Source organism: Nesoenas mayeri (assembly GCF_963082525.1).
Source record: "Nesoenas mayeri genome assembly, chromosome: 2".
Taxonomy (NCBI): Eukaryota; Metazoa; Chordata; class Aves; order Columbiformes; family Columbidae; genus Nesoenas; species Nesoenas mayeri.
Window position 1 is genome coordinate 13,958,853 of NC_137543.1, and position 18,781 is coordinate 13,977,633.

General features: G+C 45.9%; 1 protein-coding gene across 1 annotated transcript; it reads right to left on the reverse strand.

Annotated features, from left to right (window-relative positions):
- Positions 1-6,668: 6,668 nt before the first annotated feature.
- FAM83A (family with sequence similarity 83 member A) lies at positions 6,669-17,308 on the reverse strand (the record flags this gene model as incomplete). The annotated part of the gene is made up of 4 exons (XM_080339159.1): positions 6,669-7,209; positions 12,283-12,407; positions 13,758-13,925; positions 16,739-17,308. 4 exons carry the CDS (start codon positions 17,306-17,308, stop codon positions 6,669-6,671), a joined length of 1,404 nt encoding a protein of 467 aa, XP_080195285.1.
- Between the last annotated feature and the right edge of the window lie 1,473 nt (positions 17,309-18,781).

An 18,781-nucleotide genomic window follows, 5' to 3' on the forward strand; every position in this document is an offset into this window, starting at 1 on the left:
CTTGAAGCACCTGTGATTTCTTGGTGCCTGTCATGCTGGTGGGATGGAAGGCTTCTTTTATCATGTCCAGTTTAAAAGTTCCTTGGTTATCTACGTTGTTGCATTTAGAGCCATGAAATTAGCCATTTTCTTAATTCATTTTTTTAATACTTCTTAATTAATTGACGTTATAGTGATTTCCTGGTCAGAGCTGGATAGCTAGAAATCTAAAATATATTTACGGTGAGAAACTGTCAACAAGAATAATCTCATACATTTTAGGAAAGAAATCTAAGTGGTAAATACTTAGCTTAGAACTGGAAAGAGATTTTCTTTCTTCAAAATGAAGCGTGTTTTTGCAGGCGTAGAACTAACTATAGTCTTCAGTGTGCTTAGATGAGGGAGGAGAAAAGCTGTCAAGGGTGTTTGTATGTACTGAAGAGTGTTTAGTCAGATCGTATCCTTTGTAAAACCCTGCAAGGAAGATGCTCTTTGCTGTGCAAACTGGCAGCGCTGTTTCTGCATCACACAGCTCCTTATGTTACACTTTCAGCTGATGGTGACACCGCTTTGCTTTACTTTCTGAAGCGTCGGTGCTACGTGCTTTGGGTTTCCACAGAAAAAGGCTGAGATTACCCTGTAGTTTCTTTTGCTTGGAAGAATTTACATTTGAGGCAAACAAGGTGTCATCTTTCTCTGTCTTCTCTTAAACTGAGACACTTAAATTCTTTGTAGTTTTCTGTAAAAGTGTTCTTTAAAGGATACAGTTTAAAACCAGGAGTCTCTTAGACATAATTCGCTGTGCCTTTTCTTCATGTTTTCCCACGTTTTCTTTCTGAAGTATTAAAGAGTGCTGAAACCTTAAATAACTCCCAGTTGAATGGTAATTCACCACTTGCGAACACACCTTTTCTCTGCTACTTTGAAGTGAATTTTAAAGCTTTAAGGTACTAGTTAGGGAACCTGTCACTAACCCTTGGTATGGTCTGGCTCTCTGCTAAGTTGACTGTGCAATCTCTCCGGAAAAATGGAATATCGCCTTCAGCCATGTCAAATTATCTTTGATCATTTGGTGACTTAACGTGATTAAACGACATCCCGGGCAGCTCGTTACGAAAGATGATGACTTGGCAAGTACACTTGGGGAAGCATTCACGCACTCATTATGTGTTACAGAATATTTGGTTTAGTCACGCTTGTGCTTTGCTAGGTGGGAATTTTTGTGTGCATGTGTAGAGCATGATGTTGGGGTGACCACGAACCCCGCCTGAAGGACTAACTGCTGTCATAAGTTTTCAGTAGGGACTGTCCATAACGCACTGCAAATTAACTACCATGCAGACATGAACAGAGGATGTCTGACAGCAAGGACACGGAATGCTTCATGTCAGCAAAAACCGGAACATGGACTTCTCCTGGTTTCTTCGTAAACTTAAGGTCCTTGAGTAGCCACATACAAAGGCTGTAATTTGTTTCTCCACAGCTCTGGAGGAGGTTCAGTAGGCAGGACACCAGAACATGACTTTTGTGGAACCAGGTCTGTATAGATATTTAATGGGAACTCGCCAATTGATTCGGCTCCACGGTTCAGAAAGCAGAGCTCTCTTCGGAGCTGTTTTGGCAGCAAATTAAATACTTGCCCAATATGATTTTGTGAGCGAGATGTCCAGAACACACAGCAGCTGATTTGGAAGTTTCCTGGTGTGTGTACAGGTTGTTTGACTTGAGGTTGTCTCTTGGACTGGCAACACAACAGTTAACTCCCCGCTGGCTCTGGGAGCAGAAGGCAAGTGGCAGTTCTTTAAGAAGAACAGGCAGTATTTTGTTGAACGTAACGATAAAGCAAAAATGTTGTTTTTAACTACTGCGAAGAAAACAACATGAATGTTGTTCTGAATGTGCCGCGTAGTTATTGTTCCAAATAACCCGTGTGTATTGCACTGGGGCTATGAAATATTCCTTTGTCCCAAATTTGCCTGGCTATCTCTCATCTCAGCTACTTCAGTTCCTCTGTTTTTGGCCTGCTCCTCCCTTTTCTGGCGTGCCACTTGCAGCTCCAGTTTTCTGATTGTATCTCACGAGGGGCTTTGCCTCTCCGCCTTGCATTTGAACGCGTCGTCATTGCTTCTACGTGCTGCATAATTTTACATCTGCCTCTAATAGATTTCTTCATGTTTTGGCTCTTACGATATTATTGTTATTAGTACATGCACCAGCACGCCACACAAGTTTTAGTATCGCTGACTGCAAGTGAGAATCTGTTAACAGTTACTGAGGTTTCATTTTGTTATTTTAACTCTTATGTTACAGACGCTTTGGGAGTGACCCTCTGACCCTGGTTCTGATGCTTCTGAAGTGATTGCCATCTACAAACACAATCTAACTGCGCGTCTTGCTATGGAGTGTTTGGATACCTCTGGCTTTGTGGTGAGGGAGCATGTTAGTGCTGTAACTAGCAACACCGATACGGTTTCCTGCATCACAGAATAGTAGAATGGCTTGGGTTGGAAGGGATCTTCAAAGATGATCTAGTCCAACCCCACCTTGCTATGGGCAGGGATATCTTGCACTAGATCAGGTTGGTCAAAGCCCCATCCAACCTGGCCTTGAACACTCAGAGGGTCAGAGGGAACGGGAGCCCCAGGTACATGGCACACCCCAGTTCTTCCTCATTGACCAGGGACAGGACGTGAGGGAGTGGGATGGTGAACCCACCACTGAGCTGGAAGCTCATGTATGTGAACTGAGAGGGAAGACAGCTGTTAAGAAGGGGCCACCTGAGAAGCCTGTCAGCTTAGCTGCTGTAGAGACACAAGATGGCAATCAGCGATCTCACAGGCATAGGACTGAGATTACCTCCCTTGATCCCAGTGAGGCGATTTCTGGTCTAGCGCTGAAAAGGTCAGACAGCGAAAGCTCCAACTAGGAACAGGACTAGAGGGTCCCAGCCTTTGGTCTGGAAGAAGAAAGGGATGGCCAGGTGTGCTGGATTGTGCGGATTCAGTGGCCTGGGTTGTGGTTTGACCCCAGTCTGCAAGTGAGGCCCACACAGCCACTCGCTCACTCCACCCCATCGGGATGAGGGGGAGAACTGGAAGGGTAAAAGTGAGAAAACTTGTGGGTTGAGATAAAGATGTTTTAATAGGTAAAGCAAAAGCCACATGCACAAGCAAAGCAAAAAAAAAACAAACAAAAAAAGGAATTAATTCAGTGTTTCCCTCCAGCCGGCAGGGGTTCAGAGCCCTCCCCAGGAAAGCCGGGCTCCAGCACGTGTAATGGCTACTTGGAAAGACACCATCACTTCCAGTATCTCCCCTTCCTTCATCTTCCCCAAGCTTCCATTGCTGAACATGATGTCATATGGTGTGGAATATCATAGAACAGTTTGGGTTGGAAGAGACCTTCAGTGGTCATCTAGTCCAACCCCCTGCCATGAGCAGGGACATCTTCAACCAGATCAGGTTGCTCAGAGCCCCGTCCAGCCTGGCCGTGAATGTCGCCAGAGGTGGGGCATCTACCACCTCTCTGGGCAACCCCAGAAAAAAATAATAAGACAACAGGACCCATTTCTGAAATAACCTCATAACCTCCTGGGCCAAGAAACATGGCACTGGGGGTGTGTGTCACACCCCCTGCCAGCCAGAAGCCTCTGGGGTGACAGAGTCATAATGGGCTGCTAAAGACCATGGTGAGAGCATTGGGCAATGGGACATGGAAGCAGTGAGATGTAAATTTAGCAGAAGCCACTTAATGTGTTGGTAAGAAGGGTCCCTCTGGATGGCATCGCTTCCCTCAGGTGAATCAACTGCACCACTCAGCTTGGTGTCATCCGCAAACTTGCTGAGGGTGCGTTGTGTGGGAGCAGCGTCCATTCCAGCCCTTCCCGTGCAGCAGATGGATGAGGTCTGGCAGCGTCCCGCCTGACCTTCCTGACAGCTGCTTGTGAACACGTTCCCCTCGTCACTGAGCAACCAACCTGTGGGGCCTGTTAGGATTTTTGACACAACTCATTGCTCAAACTGTAAACGCAGACTGTTTTCCATCAAAACCGAAATTCCAGTCATTTGATGTCCTAGTTCAGCTGTTGTCTGAACCAGCACAAGCTGTATCGCAACACGACTGGTGAAGGGACTTGAGCACAAGACCTATGGGGAGAGGCTGAGGGAGCTGGGGTGGTTTAGTCTGGAGAAGAGGAGGCTCAGAGGTGACCTCATCACTCTCTAGAACTACCTGAAGGGAAGTGCTAGCCAGGTGGGGTTGGTCTCTTCTCCCAGGCAGTCAGCAATAGGACAAGGGGGCATGGGCTTCAACTCTGCCAGGGGAGATTTAGGCTGGATATTAGGAAGAAATTCTTTCCAGAGAGAGTGGTCAGGCATTGGAATGGCTGCCCAGGGAGGTGGTGGACTCGCCCTCCCTGGAGGTTTTTAAACTGAGATTGGACATGGCACTTAGTGCCATGATCTAATAAACAGACTAGAGTTGGACCAAGAGTTGGACTCGATGATCTCTGAGGTCTTTTCCAACCCAGTCGATTCTGTGATTCTGTGATTCTGTATCCCTGATCTGGGACTGAAAGCAGCTCTTCTCAACTCACATTGTTCATTCTGAGTTACTGGCTTGTCCCTGCTCTACTTTTCATTAGCCGTGTTCTCCAAAACTTCCGTAGGCAAACTGCCTCACCCCACAGAGATGAGAAAAGCTCCTCCGTGGACTTCATGGGTCATGGCCTGAAGAAACGGCGGCTTCAGAGCTAGCAGCCTACAGACTTCTGCCCGTATGCCCCTCTGTGCCACCCCTGTTGGGCCACAACGGTCAGGGAACTGAACCAAATAATTAAGAAAAATCTTAATTAGTCTGGAGGGACACCTGTATTTAGTTCTGTTTCCGCTGATTTCAGAAGAAACAAATGTGTTTTCTCTTCACCTGGGCTCTGACTGCATGGAACTCATTTACCTCTTGGAAGAGAAGAGAGTAAGAGGCACAAGTCAAGAGAATATGAAGAAACAAAATGATTCTCAATGGGATTTTAATTAAAGTCTTCTCTTTTATTTGAATGGCTGCTATATTTAGATAATTAAGGAGAATTGTCATAGGAATGAAAATCAACCTTCACTTCTTCCCAAGGAATCCGAAAAATGTTGCTATGTACAGAATTTACAATTATATGCAATAGGTTGTTGTTATTCTGAACTCTAAACTTTGGTACCGCAGGTAAAAACGTACACACCAAAACTAGAGCAGGATGCGTCCATCCTGTTCCTTTCAAAATGTTCTGTAAACGTCACCGGTACATTTCCAAAACCACTGCTCTGCCAGAGACAAGAAACTTTCCTCACCTGCGATCTTGCTGCCACGTGCAATTTCCACCATCCGCAGCCTAAAGAATGAAATTGCTCTCCCTTTCGAGCAGGTGAGCTCAGGCAGAATGGGCCAGATGGGCAAATATTTCCAGGTTTCTGCTTTCTGTTGGAGCGAGATGAAAGATGATACAAAGCAGGTGTAAAAAGTAGTATCTACTGATAAATCAGTAGATGTTAGGCATCTAGTAATTTTGGGATTTGGTTGGAAATCCTTTGTTTCATGAATTTTCTTACTATTTTTTGCCTTTCACTTGCATAAGCTTTTTTGTTTCCATAGATTATTTGGCAGGAAGATTTTCTGCTTTTGGTTCAAGCTGCTGAATGTCTGTAACTCCCTCTGTACCCATATTCAATGGGCACTATGGACACCTAGTTTCTCTTAAAAAATTAGAAACCTCAAAGAACTCTGAAATAAAGTATCGTTATCTCTAACTTAACGTTCCACCAAATGACCACTGAGAGGATTTCTAAGATGCATGTGCTATTAAATGAAAAGGGACTCATTCCTGGGAAAGCGTGTGACTTGTACGACTTTGCTTCTTTACTCGGCTTCACTTTTCAGTCTGAATCTACACAGCTGCTCCGCAAAGAGGAAAATTGAGCTGGTGGGATTGGAGGTTTGTAACAACATGTGCTGGAATGCACCCGTGGAGCTAATGAGCGGAAGTGAGCGTGCGGTGCCGGCAGGATGGTCTCCGTAACCCAAATTGTTGGTCTTGGTCCATGTAATGGTCAGCAGGTCCCTTCCTAGAAGGCCTGTGAGCAATGTCCTCGCTGCGCACTCCATGCTGTCAGCTCTAAGACGGTGTGGTGGCAGAACCCGTGCTTCCCTGACAGCCCTAAGGAGTCCTCCTAAATCCAGGGTACAGTGCGATGACAGCACCAAGGCAGACAGCTGCTGCCGGCATCGCCTCCGCTTGGCACGGGAATGTCCCTCAGTCTCTTAATGCAAGTGCAGAAAATACAGAGTGATAAACTGTGACTGATCCCACTTTTAAGTGTGTGGCCATATGAAAAACAGTTAACGCTGAAATCTACTGCTGCACAAATATGCTGCCAAGCGCAGGTGACAGGCAGCAGCAGTGTCGCACGGTGAGCTGCATTATTTAGGTGTCTTCTTCCCAGGACTGTGATGCACTCAAGGTTTACATGTTCGCGGGCTTGTCTTTTTAATTAGGGAAACGAAGCATCCACAAGAAGCAAAACAAAACAAGAGGCTTGAAATCATCCTCATTTTGTATTATACAGAATTTCTATATTCATCAGTACGCAAGCGATTGCTAAACAGGTCCTCGCTGCGTTCCCTTGCAATTCAAAACAAGGTGGTTATTATGCAAACAGGTTAGCTTTGTGCAGGCATCTCCAGGGCGAGCTTAACCCTGTCCTGTTCGGTTCCTCCTGTCTAAGTCTTATAGGTCTGTAAACATTCATGTTGTTGTACAGAACAGCGGAGTTATCAGACACGTAGTGTGGCTGGTAGTAGCTGGTCTGGATGGCCTTTGGTGGTGGGGGGGGTGTGAACGAGACGAAGCCGTGGAAGGAGTTAACTCTGTGCAGAGGTGACGGGGGGGTGAAGCTGCTGCTGAACATGAGGGTCCTTGGGGTTTGCTTGGTCTGGTGGGGGCTGCCGGCTGAGAGGCTGCTGAGGGGGTCGGACAGGGTGTTGGCGCTTCCCTCGTCACTGTCGGGGAGGCTGCGCTGGGGCGCCCAGCGGAACAGGAAGGGCATGGTGCGTGGCGGAGACTTCGGTCCCCTCACGGGCTTGGACAGCGCGTAAAGGTGTCGGAACTCCTCGTCAAACAGCTCCACGACTTGACCCGTGAACTTGGAGAGGAGGTTGCGGTGAACCTGGCCGCATAACCACGTGAAGCTGGAAGGAGAGACAAGGCGAGCGTTAGCGACAACCTCAGCCGTGAGGAACGGCAGATCCCCGCAGGCGTGGTGTGAGAGGCAAATGGGTTTTACTGCTGAAGCTTCTTGTCCAAACACAGAATGAAGATGGTGTCGCAGTTGAATTTCAGGTCAGTTCACATCACTGCTCTTTGCCTTGGATCAAGCTTTGTTATTACAGCTGCCTCTAAGACATTCAAGAAACCTTGTGAAGTTATACAACCTCCTAAAGGGAGCAGCGCTACAGACCCACTGCAGGACTGCATGTCGGATACAACACCCACCCCACCATCTGGGTGTCTGCTCCACGGAAAGGAGTTTAGACCCTGATTTTGGGTACCTCTCTTTCATGCACAATGATTAAATTAAGGTCTTAGCCTGTCTTGTCTGCACACACATCGGTTGTACCTTCCCTGCAGAATGCTGTGCCAGTTGGTAACTCTCACCCACTCAAAACTGACATGAGAAAGACTAGTGAAAAATAACCATGCTTTGTTTTCATTTTGCTGTACTTCTTCTGCATTGGTCAAGAGAAACACATAAAAACCCAACCTTCCTGTCACATCCCACTCCCACAAAACAAACTGCCACACCTGACAAATGCCTATTTTCTTCACTACAAAGAAAATAAAATCATAAATATTTCCTACAGCCTCTCCAAAAATAAAAATGCTACTTTACTACAAAGTAAGGGAGAAACACCACAACACTCTTCATTCTTGTAGTCCAGCAACACACCTTAGGATACCCCATAGTTTTTAAATGATTTTTCTTTTATGCGCTTCCCTAATTCACTTGGCAAACAGAAATTTGTGCTTTTCTACAAAACCACAAGCCAGGTTTATTGCGCGGTGTGGGCTGCAGCAGCAGCGGCATCAATAAAATAAGCACAGCTGAGAGAATGAAATGCAATTACTCCCTGAGCTGACCGGGGCACAGGCTGAGCAGCAGAGGATGCAGAACAGCGCTGGATTTGAACCCCAGGTTATTCTATGTCACCAAAACTCTGCCCCAGTTATTCCTGCGTGACTTTGTTTGCTACGCTGGATTAGCACGAGGACTGCTGAGAGCTGGAGGTTGGTGCGCTTTACATCTTGTTCTTGTCATGTTTTGACACAGCTCCTGTGAAACTCCGTGGGACTGACAGCCTGAGCTGACACTGAGGGAGTAAAGACAGATGATTTGCATCTGTGTTTGGGGCTTTACTAAAGGGTTTGGGGCACACAGTGGTTTTATACTGTTGCTTCAGAAGCAAAGGGAGGAGTGAAGAAATCACTAGTTCAATGCCACCGGGCAACCTTACAATATATACTATACGTTTTATGATTGGACATGAAAATATACAGTGAGTTACTAGAATACTGGTAATTCTCAGCTCCTTTCTTCATTCTAAATACTGACAAAACCTTGGGAGTGAAGGTCAGCAGCACAACAAGCTGACTCTCCGCTGCGTGTTTAACATCTGCTGTGCCGGCTCAACATCACCTCCGTTCACTAGGAGGCACGCTCTAAACCTTTGCATGTTCTTCAACTAACTGTTAAGGAGATGATAAGTGAGAAACAAATACAAAAATATACACAATTAGTCTGGAATATCTATGCTGAAGGTTACCAACTCATGAAAGGGCTGAGGCTGCATGGTGACAGGGTTGTATTTCATGTGTTAGAGATGTCGAATTTATAAAAGAAGGTTCAAAAAGAAATCAAAATTAATTACACTTACAAATGTATTTTAAAAAAAAACACACAAGAAACTGGGAGGAAAAAACTGTTGGGCCTGATTTTGATAATTTACTCCCATATGTAACTTCGTGGAAGACCTGACGGACAGATACTCTGTGTGGCTCATTGATCTTACCTCTAACCCTCGTAAGCAGAGAAATCTGGATCAAATTAATAGCCCAAAGATTCCATATGGACTGATGGCAAACAGGTCAGCTGTAAAGAGGTGAGATCTGTGTGATCTGAGACAAGCTTTGGTGAACTTCAAGCAGTGAGTCACAGCAATTTGCACCCTGTGCACTCTGCAAAGCAAAACTTGACATAAAGACTTAACAGGTTTTCATTGGCTTCATCCTAAGAGGAAATTAGTTGTTTAGGTTTTAGGCCCTGTTTTCTTCCTCAGTTTACAGTTCTGAGAGCTGTTTTGAGAAAGGCTCAGAAATCTGTGATTGTCACTATCTGCCCAAAAGGATCATTTTTCTACCAGGTCTCTTAGAGTGAAGTTCATCAGAAAGAGGACAAAGCACAAAGAACAACTGCTCGGGGCCAAAGCTGCAGCACAAATTCAGTCATTAATAAATACTTCTCAGCCATCTTTCCAGGGCTTTGTCCCAAACACTATGTCCTGTCCTGCACCCTCTCATTTATGATTATCTGAATCAAAAGCCACCTCTCGTGTGAAATCTTTATTTGCACTGGACTTGTCTTTTTTTCTGAGTGTGCAGCTCAGCTCTCACCCCTGGGGTTTACAACGCTACAGTAACATGCATCATCACACACATTCAATCTGAAATGGTTTTCAGCTGAGCTCAGGTTTAAATTAGTTTATGGTTTAGCGTTGCCTGCAGGTGGGATCACCTCTGTGGGACAATCCTTCCCCACCTGAACCTGTGTTCTTGTCAAAGCACCCTGGTGCTAGATACTGGCTCTGAAGAGGCTGGTGGCTTTTGAGTGGCCGCTGGGGACTTCGCTGGCCCTGGGGCTCACAGTCATAGAATCACAGGATAGTTTGGGTTGGAAGGGACCTTCAAAGGTCATCTAGTCCAATACCCTGCAATGAGCAGGGACATCTTCAACCAGATCAGTCTACACTTTCTGCTGTTTTCATTTTGCCTTCTTTAGGAGCACTGAGTTAAAGCACTATCTGACTTTGAATTAATTTAAAATAAAAAGGAATAACATCAATTATCATGGGATGGGGTAGAGTAACACAGACACAGCAAAAAGATAAACTACATCTGAACCCCACACCATAGACACTGGCAATAAAAATGAGAGGAAAACTGTTAACTTAAACCACTTGCTCATGCCTGCACTTGTGCAGACACATGGCTGAACAGCCTTCAGAGGCTCCTCAGCTCCAGTCTGCCCTGTGCAGCAGGACCACACTTATCCCCACTGACCCAAGCAATGGCTTTTAAACTAGGTTTTAAAAGCACTCCAGAGCGGGAGATGCCACAGATGCAGCGGTGGTTCCTTTGCCTCTAACTAGTAACCAGCTTCAGTCCTCTTCGGTGTCCATTAGGCAAATATATTTTGTCCCCAAACACCTTGGGCAGGAAGAGTGATTCAGGGTCCCTTTCAAAGCAGTATGGCCTGAAGGGCCATTTTATTTCCTCAGTCTGTGCCTCTCTCCCCTCCTGCTATTACAAAGTGATGCAGAGCAGAGCACTTAGGTGAAATGTCCTGTTGTACTGGTTTCAAGATCTTTTGTATCAGTCTTAAGATCTATTCCCATTTGATTTCCAATAAATGGATTGCAGAAGAGTTTGAGTCTGTTTTACTCAATGTCGTTCTTGTTTTTACCTGCAGAGATGGGTGGATAAGATTGTGGGATAACAGAAAACCTTCAGATTAGTAAAGTGAGAGCAGCAAGCCTACAGAAATGCCATGTACTGACAGCCAGCTATAACCCCTGTGACTCTGCAAACTGGTGCTGAGAATGCTGAAGTTAAATAGTGCAGAGTTGTTCTTCACCACCCTCTGCTTGCTTGCTGGGTAGGGGGTTATATGATTTAACAAGGCTCTTGATGTTAGAAGACATTGCAACAGCAGTAGAGAATGACAGAAGTGAGTCTGCGCAGGACTCTGAGGGTTGGCTGGTTGTTTTTTTTCAGGATTGAGAAGCCAAAAGGAAGTTTCTTGGCTAAAGAAAACAGATCTTGTTCCGTCTCTCTTCTCCCACACATCCTTCACTTCTACTCTATATTAATTTGCTGTTGCATTTCTACACATCTCTGGTGAGGGATTAAAGAAACCCTGACAGAACAAGAAAACCACAAGCCAATAAAAAAAACCACTCTAAGTGTTCACTCATTTTTGTCTGATGGTTCATTTGGAAACTGAATAAACACTTGACTCAGCTCTGTGAACAGCTGAGCTCCTGCAGCCCATGCTAACCCCACGTACCCATCTTTACATTTGTCACTGCAGTTAAGTAGTCTTCCTGGTGGCACGCTTTTATTGGACTAGAGGTGTTTCAGTTTCTAAATCATAAACTGGGATTAAGAAAAACAATCTTATCCTTTTAATTAAATAATTACCTCTGTAGTTTTTTTCTCTTGTCTTTTTGTACCTGGATTTCTAGGACACACTTCGGTCATTTGTGAAGCTTATCTATGTAGCCACGAGGCTTAGAAACTTCATTTATTTGATGCAGGTTCAGAGTCTACTGAAATTCCCTGAGTGGCGGATCGTGATTCTTAATTAAAAACGCAGTTATTGTGATGCTGCATCCTCTACCTGAAATAATTACAGCAGCATAAAAGTGGAGAGCATATTACAAACTCAGTGCACAGAACAAAAACAGAAAGAAGAAATAGGGAAGGCACAACAGTCGTGCAGACACACACTGCCTACCTGTTCATGAAACACAAGACAAAAACAGGAGTCTCTGAAGTATTTCTGTTTTCCCTTTAATCACTAAGCTTGTCATACGGAGAACAACTCCCCAGATAAGCTGAGTGACATATGCTACGTTAAGAGATCCCAAAGGAGATAGAAATGTATCATGTCTCATGATCACATCATCTGACGACCCAAACAATGAGGAAAGCACAATATTAAGCTATACATACTTCCAGTTCTGCTCCAGGGCTGCACCAGCAAAGTTGTGTACATCAGTTTCTGAACATTTAAATTAAATACTCCATAAAGACCCAATATCAGCTTTAAAGCAACTTATATGGATTATTGAAAAATGGCGTTTAGTTGAAAACATGAGGGTTTTTTGTTCAAAGAAACTTCTCACCCCTACAAAAATTTCTGTAGCACTGTTTTCGTGAAGCGATATTAAAAATCGTAACAGAGCACCTGCAATGGCTTATCTCACCTGTAAGATCCAGAGAGCACATATTTCCAGTCAGAGATAAGAAATTTTTCTTGTATTTGCCCTGAAAATTTCCTGCCTGATTTTGCACAGTAAACCTCTCCGGTAACACTGCGAACTGAAATATTCTGTAAAGGAAAAAAAAAACCAAACAGTCAATTACATTCTTTAAAAATTAAAAATCAGAAGGAAAAGGTCCTTTTCCCCCACTGCCTTTAGCTCTTCACTTCCCCAATGTCTGCTATGATGCATTTGCGGACTCTCCAATGTTCTTTTTGAAGGTTTGGGGCTAGAGGAACCTGAGCCAAGCTCTCTCACCTGCCACAGGGTTACTCATTTCAATGGGGATATAAACCTGCGTAAGCTCTCTCGTTTTACATTGGCTATGCCACAACGCGATGGGGAAAAACCTCTGCTCTTCCAGTCCAGCTGGGCCTGCAAGGGCACACGTGCTGCTCTCTAGGGTAGCCCAGACGAATCTCGTCCTGCAGGATCAGACGCAGGCACACGAGCGAGTGGAGGAGCAGGTCGGCTCGGCCCATGCACTGTCCTTGTACCTCAGCAGGAGCATTCAGGGCAGGCCAGGCATCCAGACCTGACTCTGCTGTCCCTACCTGCACTTTGCAGAATCAAGGTCTTAGTAAATCAGTGTCACCAAGGATTTGGCTCACACATTGTCGAACCCTATGTATTGTAGCAGCTTACTTATAAAAACAGCACAGAATTGTTCTTCCTAAGGAGTGCAGGTTTATAGACATGCAAAAGTTGTGAGTATGTTTTATTAATTTCAGTTTCTTTGTATGCTTGGGGTGGAATTCAGCTGCTGAAACATAGGTGTCTGGTGCATGTGAGATGCTCTCAAGTCTCCTGCACGCCGTCCAGCTGCTGTTGCCTCTGTGGTATCAGCCATCTGCACAAAGATGCCACAGGTGCCCTACAGCATCTCAAGCAACAACTGAAATGGTCCCTAGGAAGCTATTTTTAAGGTCAGTTCCCTCTGGCTGAGAAGAAGGCAGGCTAAGCTAACAGCCAGCTAAATTTGAAGCAGTATCTTTAAAACAGAGCTTTAAAACCATGTTTTATCAGAAACTACCAAGGTATTGCCACACAAAAGAATTTTGTGCACCCGCTACCCATGGCTGCCAAACCACAGCTGCGGCAGAGCTGTTAAACACAAGCACTTATAACACTTATGTTACACACATGTATTAGGGGTCTTAAGCTCTGTTTTAAGACTTCAGGGCCCAGATTAGTTTCATCTAAGGACCTAATGGAAATGCCTTAACTTCCTATAACATCCATGGAAAAATGCAGGCATCTTCAGAAGGAAATTAAGTGCGCTAACACTACCTCTGGAAATCTCTTGCTCCCTTTTAATTACAAGGTGGACTGGCCCTAGCATCACCATGCGTCTACCTCAGACTGCCTAAAGTTAGGCAGACGAACCTGAGCCTAAGAGCTTCACAGAGCCACAGTACCTTGAAGAGATCCTCAGCAATTTGCAACTTGTCACACATCTCCGAGAAGAGATTTATATTGCCATGATCGAGCAACAGGTAGACAAACACCATGCGCTTGTTCGCTGCCTCCAGGAGGTCACAGAGAATCTCGGTGTCTGTGAACACGTCCATCACGATAGCCAGCACCTAGGCGAAAAAACCACAGGAGTCAGCAGAGTTAGTTTACATAACTTGAGGTAGCCTGTGAGGCCGCTGAAATGTAGTTTATTAAAAGAAAAAACACCACAACAAACAGGAATCTTGGGAGATATGTGTATATTTCTTCTAATTTTCTCCCTCGGTGCTTGAATCAGTAAATTGCTGAGACACGTTGTGTCATCGTTTTATTGCTTGTATAAAGCCAATATAAAACACAACATGCGCACTTCAGTTAAGCTCTTTTAGTCATAAAACACAAGATTACCTACGAATTTGTAGGCGAGATTTCAGCACTAGGAAATATATTGAACCACTAAGCAGAGAATAATAAGGATGTAGCTAAAATAAGAGACTGCAGCCCTTGCCAAACGTCTGACTAGCTTTCATAAGTCACATGCATTTAGGAAGAATCGCTGGATGACGCTTTCTCTGTTATGACTTATAGTTGGCATGGTCCTGGCTTTAAATCCTCACTCTGCCACTGGTGCTGAGGTGACAGCCTGCAACAGCTCCAGCTTTTGTTGTTGTTGTTGTTTTCGTCATGATTTATAAACTGTCTCATTTTAACCATACATCCAGGTTTCCCAAGTCCCAATTGGCAGGACAGTGTGTAAAAGTCTCATGACTGGGCATGAACGCCCCAACAGCTACTTAACTGCACATCCCCCAGCCAGCATGGATTGGGGGAACAGTACATGTGATATAAACCCAGTTCCTCCACGCTGCAGCCCTGTGCTCAGTGCTGGACACGGCCTCGTGAAGGCGCTGGTCTTTGATGATAGCTGCTGTCATCCATGGGAAGGGTCATCTCCCCAGGGCAGTCCAGCCCAGCTCACATGTAGTATATATTCAGAAGGTGCCTGTTTCCCCACTGACTAGCAAGGGAACCCTTGATAATCGCACTCACGTGTTATCACCTTCAAACAAAACAAACTGTCTTACTAATTGCTTCCATCTTGCACTCAATCTTCCTCCAAAGCCTGTGCCCACACCTGAGTTGATTCCCTTCCCCCTGCCTAGGAAATCCCACAAGACCCAGCACATCCAGCGCCGCCAGCATCCTGTTCGGGCAAGCCAAATTAATCACGGTGTGGCCAGGATCCCACACCTTCCTTCTGCTGCCAAACCACGGTGCTGCAGAAAGGGCCTTGCCAGTGCTGGGTAAGTGGTACAATTATGTCCAATATCTCATATCCGCATGTACTGTTAACTCACCTCAGCTTTTTAAATGGCACACCACCACATCTAGCCTCACCACAGCTCCAGACCACTCGCTCTAGTTCTGCTTTTTTCACCAGCTGTTCCCAATTTGTATTTCTGCACCTGAATTTCCTCTTCTACTCGCTGTACTTCTTGCTTCTTTTGCCCAAAGTTCATTTTATGATTCATGCCTATTCCACAAACATGTTAAGATCAGAGTACCGCTCTCCAGTTCTTTGCAGCTTGATGTCATCCACAAACACAGTCTTTATTCTGTTGTTCACAGAGATCTCAAATACCAGGCTGTCCAGGATAGATCCTTATCAGATCCTAATAATAAATGCTGCCATTGAAAAACTGCACTCAAAAAGCAGTTGCCCAATTTATATTTTAAATGTTGCTCCAGCACCCTCTTGTAATGTAAATTAGATGGTTAAGAAGGTCATGTGAACCATGGATTTATAGTACATTTCCCACTTCTTCCCCTACAAGTTTTCTCCTCTTGGGACTGAAAATAGGCCTGGGTTGATACTTCACCTGATGCTTATTTTATTATTTCAGAGACATTTCTTCTGTTATACTAGCTTTCTGATGCTGCCAACTTAAAATGACTGATCCATAATTCCCCTGATGTGCTGTGCACTTGTAGCCCAACGGGGATTCTCCTCCTCTGCAGTTACACCCAGGGTTACCAGACCCAGCACTAGCAGGAGAACAATAAAGCAAAAGTCTGTAACTCTGCCTGGGCTTGTTCCTGACCATTCCCCTGTGAAAACACCGATGGCCTCTCAAGTTTATACAGGGCAAAAACTCCTGTATGATGGTAAACACAACCCTGAAATGTCACCTGTATTTTTTCCAGGAAAGGAGGAGAGCTGCCAGAATGCATGTGGAAGAAGCTTTTGTCCCCCTCCAGCTGCTCAGCTTCTGGTTTCCCAGTGCGTGGGCAGCCTGGCTTGCGGCTGGCACCTCTCTGCACCCCCCAACACTTCGGCTGTCGTCAGGAGCATCATCTGCGTCTTTCCCATGTGTCAAGTTATGCTGCAGATCCTCCACAGGGAGACCACGCGGCATTTTTAGTGACACTGGCAACATATTAGGGATGAATGGTCTTTTTTTCTCAATAATTTCCTTCCTCTGGGGACGGCTGCTGGCACACCAGACACGTGCCCTTCTCCAAGCTCCCCTTCACCCACAAATCCCCTAAAACAATCGCTAATGGCTCAGAGCTCACTTTAGCTTGACTTTCATTACTGGCGCAATGTTCTGAACAGAGCAAACCATCCCGCTGGTGATGCAGAAAGGACAGAGCCCAGCTGCCATTTCTATGGCACATTTGCTCCACTGGCTTAATAGGAGTTTAAAAGGAGAGGAAATGTCTTTTATTTATTTTTTTTTTAAGTCATTAACATCAAAAGGTGTTGGTGTGAGTACAAAAAAACCCCAAAACAACACTGCCTGTCTTCAAACACGGACTTGTTACAGCGACTTTCTAGAGCAAAGCCACAGTGCAACACAACAGGCTGGCCCAGATCAAACACCGTGTTTACCTGATCTTTTTAAGAGCAGGAAGACAACAGAGTGCAATTCTCTCCCCGTACCTGAGTGGACTTGTTGATGTACCGGCGTATGATGTCTCTAATGTTGTTGTTCTTCTCTGTTTGGAAATACACAGTGGCGGTGGACTTTTCCTTTAAATAGGGCTTCTCCGCTGTAATCCATGTGTGCAGAGCTGGCTCGCTGCTGTCAGAAATGGTGGGGAAGTAGGTCCCTGAAGGGAGTGACCCGGCATCGTTCTGCTTTGGTGCAGCCGCCCCATCTCCAGCCAGGGACTCCTGCGCATAATAAGACTCCCTGGCGTGATCCTTGATGTACTGAGCTTCCACCGAGGAGAGGAAATCCACCTCCCCCTCTTTGCTTAAGGTTTCCAGGTAAGAGGCTGTCCCACCGTCCAGGAAGGCATCAGTGGCCAACCTTACGCTTTCGTTGTGGCTGAAATCCGCTTTTGTCGACTTCGAGGACTTGTTCTTGATATCCTCCAGCCTTTTCCTGATCTTGCCCATGTGTCTGGAGTGGCTCATGGCTCTTTGCCGCAGCAGCCGCTCTGCCGAGCAGGCACCATGCATATGGGTGGCACAGGGAGCGCAACCGTCCTTGTTCGGAGCCTGCATTCTGGCGTGAAATCACCTCAGCTAAACGAATTAACTATGAATAAAAATAAAGAGATCTTATTACCTCAGGCAAATTCACACTCCTTGATTTTGTTAGTACAATTATCTTCAAAAAAACCCCCGAAGGAAGCTTGCTTCTCAGCTGGCAGTGTACTTCGGCAACAATCTGTTTCCAGATGGGACACAAGCGCAAAACCGATTAGATTGCTTATCTGAGAGGCACCCACCTCACCCCTAGGGCTTTCGAAGGATTCGAGTCCAATTACCAGTGCTGTCCGATTCGGTTGTATTTCTCTTCCTATCGCATCTTGTGAACTGTGAGGGAGGGAAGCGCTCAAGCAAAAGCAGGTAAGCTCCCAAGCATCGTTGCACAATCTTCAAAACAGCTTGAGGCTCCTCTGTCTTCGCATAGTATTCGTTGGGGAGCAAAAACAACTCTGACGTTGAACTGGGACAGGGACATCGGCCATGTCCATAGCTTCAGAACAGCAGAAAGGGTCACGGACTCGTCTGCACCTACATGCTGCCAGGCAGGCTTAAAAATAGACTTCAACTTCGTCACTGTGCCCCGTTCGTAGCATGTTGCTATTACCATAGACGATTTACTCATTTATTTCTTTAAAGCTTTGTGACTACGCCATCCTATTAAAAGAAAACTACCCCTTCCTAAACATCCTGAATATTATGTGGAGGGAGGGTTGTGAGCTGGCCTCAAAGCATCAGAAATACAAACACTCATCACCTGATTGTGCACACTTAGGGCTGCTGGTTGGTGGGTTTTTTTTGTTGTGTAGTTGTTTTTTTTTCCAGGCAGCAGCTCCCGGAGTCACGTTGTCCCCGTGGCAGCCGCGCTGCTGTGTCATTAGCAGCACAGGGGCAGGTTGGCAGCGCGGTGAGAGGCGCAGCGCCCCGGGGGAGCCGGGCCGGCCGGGATGACTGTGCAGGGGCGAGGAGAGGCAGGGCGGGAAGGCAGCCCGCCTGAGGTTCACCATGCATACCTGTGTGCGTGCTTGGATGCAGAGGCACGTGTTTTCTCACGCAGGTTGGGTTTGCCCTCGCCTCATTCGGCGATGCATCCGTGAGCCCATGGGGAGCGCAGGACGAAGGGGACACACGGGCTGGGCTCCCGGTCTGGGTGCTGAGGGCACATCTGAGCAGGGAAATGGTCCTGTCGCTCGGGCCATGGGTGTCGTCAGGGTGACACAGGCCCGGGCAGCTTCCACACTCGGGGTCTGTGTCCGTGTCAGATGGGAGGTAAAAAAAAAGTAATTATAGATAAGGATGACAGAAACATCTATGTATGAAAAGAGACGAGGGTGTGAAACGGTTCGGGTTTTAATCCTGCAGACGCGGAGGGCACAAACCCCCTGTTAGCAAAAAGGACACATAACCACGGACGTAGTTATATGCGGTGCTTTTATTCTAGCGCTGGGAAACCAGGGGTTCGCACCCAAAGCTGGCTTCGACCACCGA